General features: G+C 39.2%; 1 protein-coding gene across 1 annotated transcript in view; it reads right to left on the reverse strand.

The window, feature by feature from the left end:
- Positions 1-15,675: 15,675 nt before the first annotated feature.
- adgrl3.1 (adhesion G protein-coupled receptor L3.1) overlaps positions 15,676-20,004 on the reverse strand; it is a 202,425-nt gene continuing 198,096 nt past the window's right edge. The window contains exons 23-25 of the mRNA XM_061244330.1: positions 18,310-18,327; positions 16,384-16,656; positions 15,676-16,296 (exon numbers count right to left, since the gene is read on the reverse strand). Coding sequence (XP_061100314.1) covers positions 15,722-16,296; positions 16,384-16,656; positions 18,310-18,327 — 866 coding nt within the window. The 3' untranslated portion in view covers positions 15,676-15,721. The remainder of the gene's footprint in view (positions 16,297-16,383; positions 16,657-18,309; positions 18,328-20,004) is intronic.

Below are 20,004 nucleotides of genomic sequence, written 5' to 3' on the forward strand. Positions count from 1 at the left end.
ATTTCAATTTGAAATGCAGAAATCTTGCTTTCTATTAGAGAAAAATTTGCATCTTTCGCCAAGAGCAGTCAGGTAGAACTGGCACTTTTTTAAATCAGTTGCGTAAGAATTGATCACGCTGCATATTTACAATCAAAACACTATTGTCTTGAAAAGGAGCTTTCATCTTAAAAAGGAGCTCATTTAAATTCCAAAGGAATGGTTTTCGCAGGGAGATGTTTTTTTCCGGTCTGGCAATTCCTTGGCACTTTGGAAAAACACAGAGCATATGTATCTGAAGGTGCTAGCCATCTGAGAGACACGGGGGTGACATTTTAAGTTTAAGCCTGCCATGATCCTCCAGTTAAATGATCCATCTCTCCTCTTGGCAGCCTGTAATCTCTGCAGCATCTGTATCTGTGTGATTACATCTGTCCCATCGAGTTTGCTCTAATCGCCGTTAATGCCAATGCTTAATAATTATTGATGTTGTAATGCCTCTAATCACATAGCTGGTCCTATCAGGTCATCAGACGTGAGGCGAAACAACTGCGGAGTTGCTTTGTCTCCCGAGTTTTAGAATAGAGAGAGAATTACACTGTTCGCGCGTTGCTAGCATGGCCTCTTTTTTTTTTTTTTGGTACAGCAAACATTTTTCACAGAAACGGACAGAAGGTGACCCTGAGAACGGGGAAAGAAAATATGACAGAAAAAGAGACATTTTCCCTACAGACGCTGTGGAAGAGAGTTCAGGAGCTTTCGTTAGTGCTGACGTCAGTCAGCCGGGCTCTGCCTCTATCTGTGCCAGCAACGTGTGCCCAGAGAGGCCCAGGGCCAGCCGGAAGACAAGCACGTGTCTCACATTAAAAGACCATCCTGTGGCTTGCATATTCCCTGTTTTCCCCAAAGTTTTACTGCTCTAGTAAAGGAAATTATATGTTTTCTGTTCAAGCGCAGTGATACATTTATAATTACAGGCCCCAATAATAGTCTCAGGAAGATGTAACAATTTATTGTGCACAAAAACTGGAGGGGGAAAAAAAAAATCGTTCAGTTGGATCACAAATCACGTGATTTGTTACCATAACCCGCACGAGTGTAGTCTTTCTTTCTTATTGTATTATTAAGACAGATTTCATTCATTTACGTTTCACAATGTAACATTTGCTCAAGAATAAACCTGACCTTGCTCTGAAACCGAACCTTTGAGGGACATGCTTTCACAATGATGTAAAGACATTCCTTAGAACATTAATTATGTTGTGCATTTCACCAGCCCGAGGTTTCTGAGATTCATCAAATTCGACTTTACCCTATTTTTTTCCATACAGATTCAATCTTTAATCTGTAGTCCTTTCACACGAGGAAAAGAAGGCACCCCTGCTGCATTTAACACCCTGGGGCGACATGGTTCAGGCAATAAGAGCAGTTGTCTGGCAGACGGAGGGTCGCCGGTTCGATCCCCCGCCCGGGCTGTGTTGAAGTGTCCCTGAGCAAGACACCTAACCCCTAAATGCTCCTGACGAGCTGGTCGGCGCCTTGCATGGCAGCCAATCGCCGTCGGTGTGTGAGTGTGTGTATGAATGGGTGAATGAGAAGCATCAATTGTACAGCCCTTTAGATAAAGGCGCTATATAAATGCCAACCATTTATCATTTAAAGGCAATATGCAGGTAGGTGTGTTTATATCTAAATACATAAATCCCTGATCACATCAATGCAGTTGAATTGAAATGAAACTGTGAGTATGGGGTTAAAGTGGAGACTGTCATCTTTCATTTTGGGGTATTTACATCCAAACTGGGTGATCCATGTAACATTTACTGTCCTCTTTATCCATTTGAGGGTGATACTCCACATAACTAATACGTCTGAGGAATTAGTGATACTATTAACAATGAATGTCAGATTAATTTTGTGTCATCCAGAATCAGATGCATGATTAATATCCCATTAAGTATAACTTATACCTGGAGTTGTGACAGAGGAAGTATTAAAAAATAAAATAAATGTTGAGTATTGATCAACTTTCAATTCACTTAGTTTTACAAGTGAACAACCACAGAAAAAAAATAATAAATACATTTAAGCTCACCTAGAGAGTAATGACTTGGATGATGTACTGGCATTTTGATGATTTGCAGTTTCAGAAGAAATGGGCCTTGTGTCATTTGCAGGATCTGTGAAATCATAGGCCATTGCATTGTCTAATATTGTGTTTATAGTAAACAAATTACTGCAAATACTCAGTATACCAAACGTGTCTTGCAATTTGTCGCAGTGCTGTCTCTACGATTGCCTTCAACTGCGCAATGCACAAGGCAGGATAACAGACAGGGTAATCAAATAATTCCAGACAGTTTTATTCCTGGTTCAATGTTTCATTCCTGGTTTCGTATTCTGACAATTTTAAGAGAGCGGCTTTGTTGAAATGTGACTATGAGCTCTTTGTATTTTAATGATAAATTATTATTCTAACACAGTGCCATTCATTGCTCTCTTTTGTAACATTTTGCATTCATTGAAATGCAGAATCCATGTTTTGAAGGGTGAAAAGGAACAGCTTCTTTCAACTTGTCAATGTTATGGAGAACCTGCTGCACACTGTTTCACTGTTAGTCACCAGTATAAACAACCTCTTTTTTTTGTAGTTTAGTACTAGTAAATGTTATTAATAGATCATCAATCACTGAACTTATTTGCTGCGCATCCAAGATTTTTTAAATCCCACACCACCAATCATGCCTCCTTAAACAATTTAAGCCAGCTAGTGATTTGTGTTTGCTGTTAATGACTGATTTAGAGGCATTTGAAAATTGTGTTGACTCTCTATTGCAATAAGTGGGGTTGCAATGATTGGACTCAAATTACAGGTGCTGGTGCTGGCTCCTCATCAGTTATTATTAATTGTATTAGAGGTTAAACCTGAAATATGTATTTTTTCATATTTTCATGAAATTAGGTTTTAAATAGTACCTAATAAAAGACTACACAATTACAACATAGGGCGGCCTGTAGCGTAGTGGTTAAGGTAAATGACTGGGCCACGCAAGGTTGGTGGTTCTAATCCCGGTGTAGCCACAATAAGATCCACACAGCCGTTGAGCCCTTGAGCCAGGCCCTTAACCCTGCATTGCTGCAGGGTAGGATTGTCTCCTGCTTAGTCTAATCAACTGTACGTCACTCTAGTAAGAGCGTATGCCAATAATGTAATGTAATGTAACAACAATTGTCTTGTTAGAGGGTGTTCTATGATGAGAAAGAGCAAAATTCACAACATAATCTTTACTCAAAGTCAGAAATATTTACCCATCAAGTGATACCTCATTTTGTAGCTCTCATTCTGTACTTTAACACAAATGGAAAAAATCTCATTTTGGAAGAAAGTACGTATTCTGTAAGAAATGCCATGGTGCCCTGAGATAGGAGCTGGGAGACAGTAAAGGGCAGGCACACATGATAGACAGTGATAAATAGACTACATCTGTTTCTCTGACAGACTGGACACCAAGACAAGCCAACAAACATGTATCTCATGCATTTGAACTCCTGAAATGTATTGAGTTATCCGGGAACTTATTTGCACAATTGATTTATTATTTCTCTTTCCTCAGAAACCTTGGACATACAGAATTTGCTATACAATTTCCGAGCTCCACATCTGACAAGCCAGTAACATTTCCAAGTATGGCATTTGCTCTGACCACTCCAAAGAGAATGCCACCCAGCTACACCGGCAGTAAGGGATCTGATCCACAGTCATTCCCTGTGGTAGCCAGAGCCACAGGCTTACTGGCTAAGTGACTACTCACTGTCTTTACAGATTTTCAAGCTGACAATGGAATAACATCTCAACTGGAATGGCCCAGTATGAATGGTAGCAGGTGTTTTGGGGCTATACTGTTTTTCTTTCATAATGCCGATGAAGAAATGAAATAAAAATGAAACCTGCAAGCATGGTTGAGAGGGCCAAGCAGTCCAGCAGGGCATGGTAACTTAATTAGATCATGTTAAAAGTGCGGCTGTAAACAACGATAGCAAGTTTTATGTCAATTGACCAAAGATTGCTTGTGACTGAAATATGAGCTCACGTCCTGTTTAGGTCATCTAGCCTTTGATTAGTTTGTAATGGATGAATGCTTTCGAAAATCATCTGGTAACTTTCGTGAAGCTTGGTCCAAAGATTATCTATGCCAAATATCATCTTAGGCATCTCCCTGACACAAGAATCATCAAGAGGGAAACACGTCAACACTTATGAGGCAAAAAGTTGTTTTTGCTTATTGCAGTGCCCCACATCCATATCCATATACCAAGTTTGGTATCAACGTATCAAAGTGTTGCTGAAGCATGCTCTCACTTCCTGTTTGGTGGCTTTGCTGCCGATTTCTATTAGAATTTTTTTTTCACCATTTAAAATGTTAAAACCATTTAAAATCCAATATGGCAGCTGCATCAATGAGGGTGACATAAAAGTCGGTTTTGGGACCTCTCACAGTATCACGGTAACACATTACTAGTTATTAGCCAAAATTCATTTTTACATATTGCAGTGCACCCCAGTGGTTAAATGACAGAATTCTTTTTTGGTGCTTCCTCAAAATGGGGTCAGTCCATGTACCAAGTTTGGTTTTCATACATCAAAGTGTTGCTGAGCTATTTACCTCACTTCTTGTTTGGCGACTTTGCCACAATTTTTGAATGACAGTAATGGACGAACGCTTTTGTCTCTGCCTTGGGATCTCCCAAGATGCAACCACACACAAGAACGACTTTTTAAGGCAAACACATCAACAGTTATTGGGTAAAACATGGTTTTACTGATTGTCGCACCCCCCCAGGGGTCAAACTCGGCTTGATCCAAGGAATCCAAAGTAAAATCGGGCATATGGCTCAAAACGTACACGCATAAACGTACCTCCAAATTTGACCCATTGGTGGTGCTAACATGCTTGAGGTGGAAGCATAAATTTTGGTCAAATTAATCCCCAATCAATGTGCCAAAATTTCAAAACTTTTCACCATAAGGTTCTAGGGAAAGACAGCCCTAGTCAGAAGAAAAAGATGACGGTGATGAATAATAATAATAAGAAAAGGTAGAAACACCGTGTGCCTATGCAGCTTCGCTACTTGGCTCCCAAATGTATTCATGTGGACAAGTCCATTTTTGCCTCAGGTCTTTAAATGTACGGGCAAGTGGCTTCATTTCAAGAAATAATGACACTAACATGTGTAGTCCGGAGCATGTAGAGGGACAAAGTGCATTGCTTTTTAGTTTCCAGCAATGTCACATATCTTACACAGATTTGACAGTCAAGAAAGCGGAAAAAAGAGAGTTATTAAGCCTGCTTCAGAGCTCATTAAATATGATGTCCAATGTTGTCAGACCACCAGAGATGAATGCCCCATCTCTGACAGGATATCATCACTGGGAAAGATAATTTTGTGCCTAATATATGACACAATTGTATGCGGTGGGGTGGGGGGGTTAATGAATTTGTGTCAGGTTTCCAGAAGCCAGCAGGACATTTTGTCCATACTACCTGTACTGCCACAACACAATCTCATGAGTCAATCTAAAATATGTTGATTCCATCATAATAAAGGAAATTGTCCAGGTGCCTCTGAAAATGTATAATATAAAATGTCTGCCTTTGAATCAGTTTTATTGACTCTCTTTTGATTAGATGATGTTATCTCTGTTTGGTCTTCATCTAGGTGAGGGAGAAGATAATATATTCAATGAAAATAATATTACCAAAGTAAGAACACAATTCATCATAATTTAAATTAGTTCTTCATATAGTACTGTGTAGGGCCCCTTCTCGCCTCCAGAACAGCTTGGATTATTGTTACCATGAATCACCAAGGTGCTAGACACATTCTTCAGAGATTTGGGTCCATGCTGACTGAATCTTTTAGGCCCCACGTTCATGCTGTGATGGAGCCCATCCATTCCACGTTTGATAGATTTTGCATTCCAAGACTCCCTTCTGCTGTAAGCACCACTGTTGCAAAAGGTAGCTACATTGGGAACGTGGTCACCAGTACTAGATTGGTTAAAGTTGCATTTTTTTTTTTAAATATAGCTTCACGGTATCAAAAATGGAATCCTTAGGAACAGCTAAACATGGAAATACAAAGTGTATGTACAAGGCATACTAGGCATAATATATTGCAGAGCTCATTTACATGTGCTTAAGTACCTAAGTCACACTACCCTGTATTTGGGGTCTATATTTATATTTATGGGGTCATGCAAATGCTCAAATTTCAGCATGAAGAGAAATGGAATCCTCAGGAACATTTTTAGTTGTTCCCGAGGATTTCATTTTTTTGCACAGTACATATAGTAAATCTCACAGTAATGATATTCAAGGCTAATCCCCGACGGCAGATATAATTGCAGCGCATTCACACTTTCTAATGCTAATTGTTTTTTTCCTTCCTCATTGACACAGATGCGACAACAGACACAGGTGTTTCAATAAAAGTGTCAGGACAACAATATGGCAGAAGCCATCAAATGCGAAAATACACTGTGCACAGAGAATTAAAGAGAAGACAAGAAGACACCAAAGCCTATTTCTCCAGATGCCAAACAACTGAATTTTAGATGCTAAATGGCTTCATGAATAAAATAATAACTGGGTGATGGTCGTGCTGCATATTAGCCTATTATCAAGTATGTCATTTCAATTAGTAATCAATGGGTAAAACATTATTGGTGATAAGCAATGAAATTGTATTTTATATTAATGTATACAGAAATATAACAGATGTGCTTTAAGTATTTTACCGGATATTTGCATAAATATGGAAAACAGATTGGCCTGTTCCAAAATGGCAGGTCAATTTAGGCCTTGGAGACAAGTTCTCTTTAGTCCATCTCAGACTAACTGTAATCACTGAAACACGCTGAAAACATGCTGACATTGCGGAGTCTGACACCCCTGAACTAATTCCTTAGAAACAGCACACTGACAAAATCATTTCAACATATTAAAGGATAGCCAGGTATTCCCTTCAGAAGCAAATTGTAACCTGATGCAAGCAAATCCACATCACAGCCACGTCAATTTTACACGAGACTAAAAACTGAGTTGGTACTTATGGATTGTGGTGGATTCAAATTGCCGAAGAGCTAATCTATCACCCTTATTGTTGAAACTGAATGTTATTTGTAAATATGGAAAAAAATAATTAAATATCAAGGCAAGTTGATCATCCAAGAACTCAACTACAAGTTTGTAGTTAATTTAAGCTCAAGATATTTTTGTTGAATTGCAACTACTAAGCCCTTAAACCCAAGGGCTGGGCTGCTGTGTTTTTTTGCATTCATTCCATTTTTAATAGTGCAATTTTCAATCACTACGGTAACAGGAAAGCGTTAAGGTCTATCTGTATAACCTATTTTAAGATGCCATTGCTTTAGCAACAACAATGCCTTATTTTTGTAACAAGTGGGAGGTAAAACAAACGTGGGGGTACCTCACCTTCTCTGCATTTTGGAGATCCACATACTACACAAAATAAGGTAATGTCAGTGTCCTTTTCACGGCAAGGGTCCAGCAAAGCAAATGCGTAATATTGCAATTCTAAAAATGTGCTAACATTGATATAATGTCCATTGTTTAATTTCTCTGGAGTAATTATCATAGTTTTCTGTTTCACTGCTGCATACTTCTACAAAAGTACTTTAATATATGAGTGCTATTACCTACATTTTGTACAGGCTCTCTGGAACAAGAATAGCCCAGGTAGGAACGTCTCTGACCAGTATCGATAATCCTGTTGCACAGTAAAAGCGTGATCCCCATCCGTGAGTAAAAAATACACTATAACTTCAGCTGAACCTAGCTTATGTCAATACCATAACTGGCTAGTGGTATAGTACTGAAGCAACGACTGAGAAGCATTTAGCTAATGACATCATGTTTCCAATAGTGTAATAGTGGCTTTGTTTGTGAGCCTTTCCTAAAACAAGACAGCATTTTTACAGACGTTTTACAATAAATTTTCAATGCTTATGTTTAAATAGAGGACTTCCTTTGGGGGAATCCAAATTAATCTCTGGTCTCTCTAGTGAGTCTCTCTAAGCAAATATTTCTGGAGAAGACAGTGAAAATACCTTTGGCTCCAAAACAAAGGGCATTTTCATCGTTTTGACCCCATTTTGTATCAGTGATCATCTAAATACATTCAGATAATATTGTACTATTATTTAGTATACTGATAAATAAGGAGCAAGCCTGTTTTTGAATAATAAATACTGTAGCATGTGAAATTGCGGAATGTGTTTCACTTGTTGACGGGGGTTGGGGATTTGACAAATACGTCAATCATTGGACCTCAGTGAATATATTAGCATACAAGATGTTATTATTGTGATTATTGTACTTATTTTTTTCACAATCTTCTTGACCTGTTGCTATCTGAGGAGAACACAAGGACAGGGAGAGGTGACAGGCAGGAGGAAGCGAAAATGCTTTTTTTATATTTTATATTTTAGTAAGCATAATGCAGTATTTTACACATCATAAGACCCGTAATATGATTTAGCTTCCATGTGCCCTTTTGGAGTCTCCAAATTGTGTTTCTCAGCTTGCCAGGCACTGCCACGACAATCTGTATCCTCCAAATCTTCCACTTCCACGGTGTTTCAGCTTCTGTAACTTTGATTTAGTAATACGTAGAGAAATTCTGACCATTGGAAAACAACCCCCAAAGGGTTACCTTCCAGAGGATTATGCCTATAGTCAAAGCAAGTTGCTGACAATGATCACATTACACCAGTCACCATTCAACTTTTACACTAGGCAGCATTACCATAGCAAACATTTCAAAATGGGCCATACAAAAAGAAGCAGAGACTGAGCAGAGTAAAACTAAATAAGTATTAAAATTTACCACTGACTTCATATTATACATTCATTACCTACTTTTTATTTAAATTCTGCACATTTAAAATGGTCTTAGTGACAGAGCAAAGTACTATCAAAATCTATCAGTTTAAAGCAGCAATTCCTTTTCTAAAATTGGACTTTGTGAAAAAGCAGTGGGATTGGATTGGATTTTGAAAAAGCAGTTTTCTCAGAACTCTGGCTTGCAAAAGTATAATGTTACGTTTAATATTAGGGCTGAAGTATTTGTTGTTTAAATAACTTTTGTTTAAATAACTCCACCAAAAAGAAATACCAGTTCCTCTCCTGATGCAGGTTACAGTTTTGTGTACATTTGTGATGCTCAGATGAACATCAAAGTGCTAGAAGCACAGACCGTTATTTAAGGAACTTTTCTCAAAGACTCCTCTGGCACTGCGTTTGATGTAATGCATGAATTAGCTCGGGGAAGTAATCAAGCATCACAAATATATAACTACTATCTTTAATCATCTGCCACTGCCGTATCAGGACTGAAAACACATCAATCTTCAGATTGCTCGATGATCATTCTTCATGTCATGGTTGTGAAAGCTTTCATGAAAAGATAACTTCCAGGCAGTGAAACTTTCATTTTAGTTCTCTTTTCTTTTTTTTCTTTTTCTTTTTTTTTGGTGCAATTCTACCAAATAAAAATAAGCATAACAAACATAAGAAAAATACTTTTGTACATTAACATCTAATTATATTATTGATCAGATACTGTGTCCTGCATTCCCTTAATGCTTGTCCTCAATGTTGCCTCACAATTGAATGCTACTGTTCATTTATTTCTTTCCAAACACTGTTCACTAAAATTTGTTGAACGGGGAGGAAGTAATTAATTCTTATGTCAATGTTAAGGAAGAATACTGGCCCATAATTAACAGTGAGCAAACCTACTGTATGCTTGGTCTGAAATGTAGGATACCATATGTTTTGTTTTAGTTATTTTCTGTTATTAGTTTAGGAAGGCTATGTCTTTTGACAGAGATGTCCAGTTGGACGCACCAGACTGTACGCACCAGACTTTATAAAATGCTTTTTGGAACACTCTGGGCGAGTTTGGGTATGACCTGAAGAAAGTCCTGAATATAGGAATTTCAATCTCCAACAACATACACTGTATGTATTCATTCTTACTCCTAAAATAAACAAACAATGTTCTTTGCCTTTGTAGACAACCATACTAGATGCCCTTGGAATACGTGACATACAATATCTCACTAATGTTGCATTTGGGTGGACAATAAACTGAAACTGTTTGACATTTTAATATATGACGAATCTCTTAACAATATTGATGGGCAAATGTGTGGGGAATAGTATGTAGAATACCCACAATGCAACGTGGTTAATTTCTCTGAAGGTTTATTTACAGTAACAGAGAAGGATGGACCGTCACGCGGAAACTTCTGAGTGATAAAAGTTACTCGAAAGGATGTCATTAAAATTTAAAGGCAGGTCCTGTAAACTAATGACAGCACGTTTAGCCACATGAGAATTTTTATGCAACGTAAGCAGGCATACAGTGTGATGCACCACACAGTACTCCCTGCCTCCTGCAATGGGTTATTAATAATGCGGAGGCTGGCAGGAGTCGCTTCTCAGCAGATTTCATTAACTCCTCACTCTGCAAACACCAGTCAGAATGACACACGGGAAGTAGCTACTGCCAACGACGAGGCAGTCACGGCAGAAACGGCGTAGAGAACTGTACGGACTTCACAGTGTACGACGGCCAGCCAGAATACACCTCTTTCACTTCCTGCCATTTTCCATTATCAGCTGACCTCTCACTCCGCTCCATTTTTCACACATCTCTTGTGTCGTTTGTCTTTTTATGTGACAAAAATGTTTCAAACGCAAGGAATTGGGTATGTGCCCTTCCTTCATTAGTGCACTGATGCTGGATGTGACGTCGGGTAGTGGGGTGACATGGCTCAGGCAGTAAGAGCAGTCGTCTGGCAGTCGGAGGGTTGCCAGTTCGATCCCCCGCCCGGGCTGTGTCGAAGTGTCCCTGAGCAAGACACCTAACCCCCAAATGCTCCTGACGAGCTGGTCGGCGCCTTGCATGGCAGCCAATCGCCGTTGGTGTGTGAGTGTGTGTATGAATGGGTGAATGAGAAGCATAAATTGTACAGCGCTTTGGATAAAGGCGCTATATAAATGCCAACCATCTCCATCCCCATTGCCACAAACCTTGAATAAAACCTGAGGCACAGTGTTTTGAACGGTACTCTATGCCAGCATACATAAGTTCCTCATCTGGTTTCTCAAGGCAAAGGAGGCAATATTATTGGGAGAGAAGCTTGTTGTGTCGATATTACAGTATATCTTAGATGTCCTGAATTCCTTAGTTTCTTGACAAGACTTTAGTGTTTGTACAAAGTATAGTATACTGGTTATGGAACTGGGCTTGCAGGTTCAAATACGGTGTTGTACTATTGAGCAAGATACTTAATCTGAGTTGTTTCAGTGCATATCTAACTGTATGGAATACTGTCTTAACACTTTAGGTTTTTAGAGTAGGTTTTGTGGAATTGTTCCAGCACTCGGTTGCTTTAAATGACCAGTAGTGATTGTTTAGATCAGATATTGTTCAGATATTCTAATCACATATTTGTGATCTTACACCTTAAAGGGTTAAAAAAAAAGTTAAAGTAGGTTGTGTAAGTCTCTTTGGATAAGCACTTCCTAACTGAGTTCCCAGGTGTAATATTTCCACAGAATATTCTCTTGGTTAAATCATAGAATAGTCTCCCCCGGCTCTTGTGTCCCTTGGGAGTACTACGAGCTGATTCAATGAAACCTGTGTCCACCTTAAACTGCTGTCTTCTGTGTTTTGCAGCTTTAATTGCTGGCCTATTATTATTTCTTTACTCCCGTCTCAAGATATGATGCAAGATGTACAACCAGTGGGATATAATTTTACTCTGACAATTTGTAAGATCATGTGTTCCATCCGTAACAGTGTCATTGTATTGTTTTTGCGCCGGTGAAGACCTCATTATTAGCTCCACATCGTGCGGTTAATTATGCGCCTTTGCTGTTACCCGAATGATTGCTCAACTTGAGGACACCTACAGGGAGACCTAGAGGTTAACAGAAATTCAGGTTGGTAGCCTGGATGGTGACACGTTCAATTATTTCTCTGAACCCTGTGCATGGTACATCAAGAGGCAGAAATTAGACTTTTAATAGAAGGTTCCAGGTTTGTTTCCCATGTGCAACATTGCTACACTTAACTAAGGTAATTAAATCTAAATTGCTTCATTAAATATGCAGATAGATAAATGCAAGTAATGAACAAAAAAGACAGTTAAACATGCCCTAATGTGGCTAAATAAATAGATTAATAATAATAATAATAATAATAATAATAATAATAAAAATAATAACAATAATAATAATAATAATAATAATATAATGCTCTGCCATGCATTAAACCTGACATATTTTTCCACCCAAAAATCAAAGTTAAAGGGCACCTTTATATTTTTATTTGTCTGATACAAATATACCAAAACATTTACATGTATTATTTGTAATAGGTTTAACAAATCATATTTAAAAATTACATCAAACCAGCTCATTTGACCACCAATTCTCCTTTGCCTTTAAAATTAGTGTGTGTCATTGCCCCCCCCCACCCCCCACCACCCCCACCCCACACACACCTCAGTTTTACACGTCATAATGACAAAATGTATGTTTTCAATGGAATGCACTAGTGCCACACTTTGCATTGTTTGGCTTCTTTTTCATTTTTTTTTCTTATGTTTTCTTTTTCTTTTTTGCTTTTTTTTTTACGAAAGTGGTTTCATCTGGAAATTGTGTACAGCATGCTATTCAAATGGCCTCCCTTGATTATATTTCACTATATAAATGTAAAAAAAAAAAAAAAAAAAAAAATCAGAACAGAACTATGATTGAAATAAAGTGCAGTGAAAAGCAGACCACTGTATTATACAGCGCGGGCAAACTGTTCAGCTCGTCAAACACTAAGCAAGCTCCACTCCATGGACAATGCAAAGCCATTTTTCATTCATTGTACTTTAAAATAATGTAGCTCAGGGTAAATGGAATGACATGCTAAACAAAGTGCTTATGACAAAGGACTGGACTCATTAAACATTTTGCCCTTAATTTTCACCTGCAATTCTACATTTTAAAGTGTTAAGATACAGGATGTCAATACAAACACAATTTTAATTTGTATTACTTGAATGAATTTATCATTAACCGCCAAAGTCACTAATGTGCTAAAGAGGAAAGGGAGAAAGGGAAACAATCTCTTGAACTGTACGGATAGACGAGAAAGCCTCCAGAAGGCTGCAAAGTGTAGGTCATCTCCTGTTTTTAAAATGTTTCCAGCCAACTAATCAAAGGCTTTAATTTCTCAAACTCCTCACTAAAGTGCCTCGATTTTCTGCAAGGACAAATGTTGACTGAATCCAGGCCAATGAGAAAAGGTAACATTTATAAATGATTGTATGGAAGACCAGTGATGTAATTTTGTCTGTTGGTTATTGAGAAGTTAAAAGAAACCAATCCCATGAGATAGGGAACAGGGATGCGAGATAACCTATGAGAGAAGTAAGATTGTGTCTTTTCCTGGTTGCTTTCTTTTTAATGTCTGACTCGGACAAAAACAAATGACAAAACCCAAGTCAGGAAAAGACATCTCAACGTAACCCATCCACCTTCAGATGCTGTATAATAACACTCAATCCTCATGTCCTCATCACCTCTTATATGATTCATCCAATTTTCACACTTGACACTCAAAAAAAAAAAAAAAAATCTTAGTGATAATTTTTTTTGTAAATCTTAATCAGTAATTTATTTGTTGGCAAACAAGTTTCACTTTTACAACAAATATTAGTTATGAGGTCATTCAACTTGGAAACCATACAAAATGAATAAATAATTATTAAAAACAAACAAAAATCTAATCTGTGCTGCTAATGTTTTCTTTATCACCAATAAGTGAGCTTCCCCCCATGTTCTTTTGACCCTCTTCAAACAAATAAATAAATAATGTTTACACCGGGGGAGGAAAACAAAAATCAATCATTTCCAGTTTACTACATTTAGAATTTAATATTTTAGAAGAAAAACCCACTTTTTTTTTGTACAAGTGCCAAATGCGTATCAACATGATGTATGTTCTCATTCCCACAAATATTAGCTCTACTACCATGTAAGAAGGTCTCTATCTGACGATAGAGAGGGTTCCACAGTAAGTGTTTGGCTTGGATTACAGCGGATGCACATTTATGGTATTGTCGCTATTACTAGTTATTTTTTTACTAAAATCGTGTTTACAGTCTTTTACTGGGTGGTGCGGGTCTCTTTTTGGCCGAACATTAAAATTAAAATTTCCCACAGAAAGCCTGTTTCAGTAAAAAAAAAATGTCCTACACAGTGCTATAGTGCTCTTTTGAACATTACAAATGGCATGATCTATTACAGTCTGCCATTGCTTCCATGGTGAAACTAGGTCTGAAATGTCGGTGGTAACATTGCTTGAGAATGGCCTTTTAAAGTGTAATTCGGTGATTCCTTTTCTTGCTTCGACTGAACAAAGCAGCCATAGAAACAACTAGCATCCCTCACCCTCGCGTCTGACTGACTCACTCACTGAGTGATTGGCTCCCTCGGCAGTCACTGGCAGTACCTCGTTTTACCACAAGAGGGCGAAAAGGCCAGCCCAGAACCAACTGTTCACAGCCGTCAAACGGCTCCTTTTCAGTTCTTGGTTGTTCACAGGAAACATGAGGTGGGAAAAAAAATGAAATAAATCGAAACAAAAATTGGCCCCTACCGGTAGAAAAAACCTGTAAGGCCATCACAACATAAAGAAAACTGTTAATTAGCACATTTACAGAGACAAAGGCTTTGTAGGAACAGAAAAAGCATACTATTATGTGCAATGCTAGTATCTGTACATTTACATAGAAATTCATTATAATTCTCTGTAATTAGTTTTTTGTCCTTTAATAGTTTGAATTATTACAGGAAAAACAAAATATGCTCTGTCCAGCATATATGATAAAGTTCCTTCAATGTTTCCTTTTTTCCTTTTTCCATTTTCCCAAAACAACTTGTTGCTGAACTTGTTGAAAGAATGACACAGCAAAATGTGCTGCAATACACCAGATAGGAAGAAAGTTTAAAAAGCAAGTATGGGTACAGAAGTATAATAAAAATAGTTTTTGATTGTTTCTGTTTTTCTTTTGTTTTGTTCATTTTCGTTTTTTGTTCATTCTACACACTCGACTATTGGCAGACAGTTTGTAATTCCTTTGGGATGTCCACAAAAAAGCATTTAACAGATGAGCTACAAAGAAAACAGGTCTTTCCTTTGAATGCCCCTCCTATCCCCATTTCTCCTGGGGGTCACAAATAAAACAATGGGCCTGTCAGTTGCCAGTATCCTTGCACGGTTCCAAGAAGGGCTCGAGACCACTCTGTTTGTTTTGCGGCAAGAGAATTAAGAGGACACGGCAAGTAAGGTCAATAGGGTAAGTAAGAACATCAGGGTTTGTTCGAGCGACTGCTCTCCTCTCAAGTACAAATCCATCACAAAAAGTCTCGGACCGTCAAACAAGTCGCATTTCCCCGTCTCCGTTTCGACCAGTTTGTATGAATGGCATGAAACGTTTTTTTGAGAATACAGAGAGAGGAGGAACACCCCCCCCCCCCCCCACAAAAAAAAAAAAAAAGAAAAAAAAAAAAACATTTGTAAAAAAATTTAAAAGTTCACCACTGCAAACGGTTGACCAGGACGAGTAACCATGGGAACGGGCGGCCCTCTATAGGCTAGTGACCAGGTGAGACGGCTCTGGAGGAGGCTCCTCGGGGGAGGAATCCTCTTTGTTGGGAGGGACTATAAACCCGTCGCTGCTGCCCCGGCCCATTTGGTAGTAGCTGTGCAGCTCGTGGATGTGGTTCCTGGAGCCCAAGTTGGGCATACTCTTATAGTACACATCGTCCGCCTCGGCGCTTTTACTGGCGGGGAGCTCGCCCTCGTCCCGCGGGCTGCCGGCCTGGGTGTCGGGCGAGCCGCTCAGCGCGGGCATGCTGGTGTAGAGCGAGTCCCTGTGGGGCGACTGCGTCTGAGACGGGGCCTCCTCCGTCTGCTCGCTGGTGAGCAGCGGGAAGAAGCTCTCGCTGTTCTCCTGCGGGAGCCGCCTCCGGGAGAAGTGGTGGGGCTGGTGGTGGTTCTCCGAGGGCAGGGCGCGGGGCGGCAGCAGGGGGGCGTTGGACTCCTCCCGGATCAGCTCCAGCCCCAGGGCCTCCTCGCGCGTGAAGGTGGTGGTGGCGGCGGCGTTGGTGTTGGCGGCGGCGGTGGGGTTGTCGAGGGCGACCGGCTCGTCGCCCTTGGAGGCTCCGCCCCCCCCTCCTCCTCCTCCTCCTCCTCCTCCGCCGCCGCCCACGGCGACGCCGCCGCCCATCCCGCCGCCCCCGGCTCCGCCCCCGACGTTGTTGACCAGCTTGTTCATGAGGTTGCGGTTCTGCTCGCTGGGCCGCTCGTGGTTGTTCAGGTAGGACGGGATGTAGTTGGAGGTGAGCTCCTTCAGGATCTTCTTCTCCAGCGTGGTCTCCTTGTGGTTGTAGCCGCGGTCGATGATCTGCACGCAGTCGCTCAGGTACTCGCCGCTGGCCATACTGTAGCTGTTGCCGTGGTTACCATTCAGTGGTAGAGTATCCATGACACTTGAGTCCCTGGCATTGTTCAGAATTCCCTCTGGAAGGCGGAGCGGAGAGCGGAGGGCGGTTAGCGCGCGCGTCGGGTTCCGAAGCATTTCTAACTAGCTACACCGCTCGCGACTGTCATTCCCGTGAAACATAAACTCTACGAAATGCACCTATGATGAATTATCTTTAATATCATTTTCTTTTTTTTTTTCTTTCTAAAAGCCACTGATTAAGAACATTTAACAGGGCAACAGCACTTAATCACTCAAATGAACGTTCCTGATTAAATGAGCCCTGTCCTATAATCATTAGTAAATGCAATAAATGCAAAAGCACTCATACCGTAAATACAACATTTTCTTAATCTGAGACATTAAGTTTAAAAGGAATGCTTACCTCATTAAATGATTATCTCAGTACTTACTACATACAGTACACATTATAACTATTCACACAACTGACATATAATGACATAAACGCACGTTGAAAATACATACAGTATAATCAAACCATTCTTGATTTTTATAATTTTGCAATGTTTTTTTAGAATGACTATTGTTCTTAATTTTTTTATGTCAATTAGATAATCAGAGAATGGTTTAAAATGTACAGGGTTGAAAACATCAGCAACAACAAGATTTACATTTACTATCACACTGAAAGAAAATGGACAACAAAAGACAACATGAAATGCATGGAGTTGATAACTTGGCACTCACACGCGCGCACGCACGCACACACACACACACACACACACAGACAGACAATCTAACAAACACACAAAAATAATACTTAATCATGCTAGTGCAAAGATGTGTAAGAAGTGATTTAATTCTAGACCTCAGCCATGTGGGCCCTTATTTAACAAAGCTTCAGTATTATCCAGAATTCAATTGATTTTAGGGAAGAAAATCAAAATCACACTGTTGTTCTTCAATTTTGCGACTTTCCCACAAGTTTTACACTTGCTGTGATAAATATGGGCCATTGTTCAGATGGCAGAAAACTAAACCCAATTAAAAATAAATAAACAAACACATAAACACAGATAGACTTTCTGTTCTCTCCCATGCAGAGAAAGTGGAATCCCAATTGGAAAATCTGACTTTGGTTCAAATCAATTATTAAAATAAAGTATTTTCTCTGTCTTTAGGGGCAAGAAGCAATCATACTGTGGATGCAACAATTCTCAGAAAAATATTGACAAAACTTCATATTTCTACTTGGCAATGAAGCCAACTATATCAAAAAATTATAAAAAATAACCTGAATCAAGCTCCAAGTTAATCAATGAAGCTTCAGGCCTTTTATTGAGGTTAAAATATGCAATATTATGCAATATGCAATCTAGCAATTGGGATGTTATGCTGATGATATGATGTAAAATACTGCTTGGTTGACGCATTCCTGGAGTGGACTTATTTTTACTATACTTAATACAATGCAACCCAATGTTTCATGTAAAATAATGAAAGCAGTTTTAATTTTTTTTTTTTCAAAAATAAGACTATGCAACTACTATGCATCATTTGGACAAATTTTACTGATCAAATTTCAAATTTGGATGCATTTTTATTGGAATGGAGGATGAGAAAAAAGGATGGCTGGTCAGTTATAGGTCCCCTTTGTCGGCATAGAGTGAGAAGAAAGCAAGCTGAGGTCAATTACATTTGATATGCAATGTTTAGCTTTACTCCCATACTTGTCTCTCTGTAGGGTGCTGGAGGACAGCATGGAGGAAGAGAAGAACAAAAAAAAGAACAGGAATAAGCTCAGAACGACACATCGGAGAGGCACAAGTGACGGCAAACACGTTTGGCGATAATATTATTTAGCTGTTAGCTTCTACATTCTCAGGCCTGTTTTCCCCCCCTGTAAGTATTCCTGACAGTGAATGTTGTCCAAAAGTCTGAATAAATGGGGAAAAAATGAGGAAATTTCCTCTAGGTTCTTACGCACATTTCATTTCCGTGACTTGAACTTAACTTGACTTTCAAAAGTTTGAAAGCCATTTCAAAATTTAAAATTTTCTACTACGAGTTAAATGGCAAATCGCAATAATGCCCAAACAAAGCATATTTAGGAAAAAAAAAACAGACTTTCATTTGACTGCATAAGGGACTAAAGTTAGTGTTTATTAGAGAAAAAAGCTTAGCTCCCAACCAGTCCACACATTCAATGGCTGTATACTTTCATTATACAGTCTCATTTCCCCATACTTGGAACTAATTTGGCTTTATGGAGCGAAACCATTACAGGAGACTAACCTCAAACTGTTTACCATGTAAAATAAAACAATCTGTGCACGACAAACATAGTTCCAAACCCAATCTACAACCATAAAACAGCAAATGGACTTCCAGTTTAGCATTGCACATGACCCAAGATCATGCTTTGAGAAAAAAAGGTTCTCTCATTACACAATGATCGTAAGCAAACAAGTTTAGGCCTTCATTTAGAAGTACGAGTGAATGCAAGCCCTATACTTTTCTTTGCAGGCACTGTTTGTTGAGTTAGTATTAGTGTTTGCATTCGTGACTAAAATAAAAATACATCTTCCTTTTTAAAATCTGTCAAAATGAAATGCCGATTGAATTGTAGCCATTGACTCCCAGCCAATGTAGCGCAGATACTGGGCAGGACTAAATCACCCTTTGTCTTTAGCGCTGACTCATAACTATAATCGTCGACTGTTTGTACATACAAAGGGCAAATGTTTGACTGAATCCAGGCCAATGTTCCCGATATTTCTAGGAGCATTTTTCTATTGGTATTCACACTCAGTGGGCACTTTATTAGGAATTTATTTGACTTATCTTTTAGACTGATTTGTCTTCTGCTGCTGTAGCCTATCCACTTAGAGGTTTGAAGCATTATGTGTTCAGAGATGCTCTTCTGCATACCACTGTTGTAATGCATGGTTATTTGCGTTAATGTCACCTTCCTGTCAGCTTTGACCAGTCTGACCTTCTCCTCTAACCTCTCTCATTACGAAGGCATTTCTGTCTGTTGTTTTTTGCACAATTCTCTGCTAGAGGTTCTTTGTGTGTGAAAGTCCCAGGAGAGATCAGCAGTTTCGAAGATACTCAAGCCACCCTCTCTGGCACCAACACACATTCCAGTGTTAAAGTCACTTGGATCATATTTCTTCCCCATTCTGACATTCGGTTTGAAAAACAGCTGAACATCTTGACCATGTCTGCATGCTTGTATGCAGTTTGTTTCTGCCACATGATTGGCTGCTTAAATATTTGCATTGATAAGCTGGTGTACAGGTCTATCTAATAAAGTGCTCAGTGAGTGTACATCCTACAGGCAGGGCTTTCATTTAAATCCAGGGGAATAATCCACTTGAGCTTTTCCTTTCTACTGCAGGCTAGTTGAGAATGATTGTGTG

This window comes from Conger conger, chromosome 6 (assembly GCF_963514075.1).
Source record: "Conger conger chromosome 6, fConCon1.1, whole genome shotgun sequence".
NCBI lineage: Eukaryota > Metazoa > Chordata > Actinopteri > Anguilliformes > Congridae > Conger > Conger conger.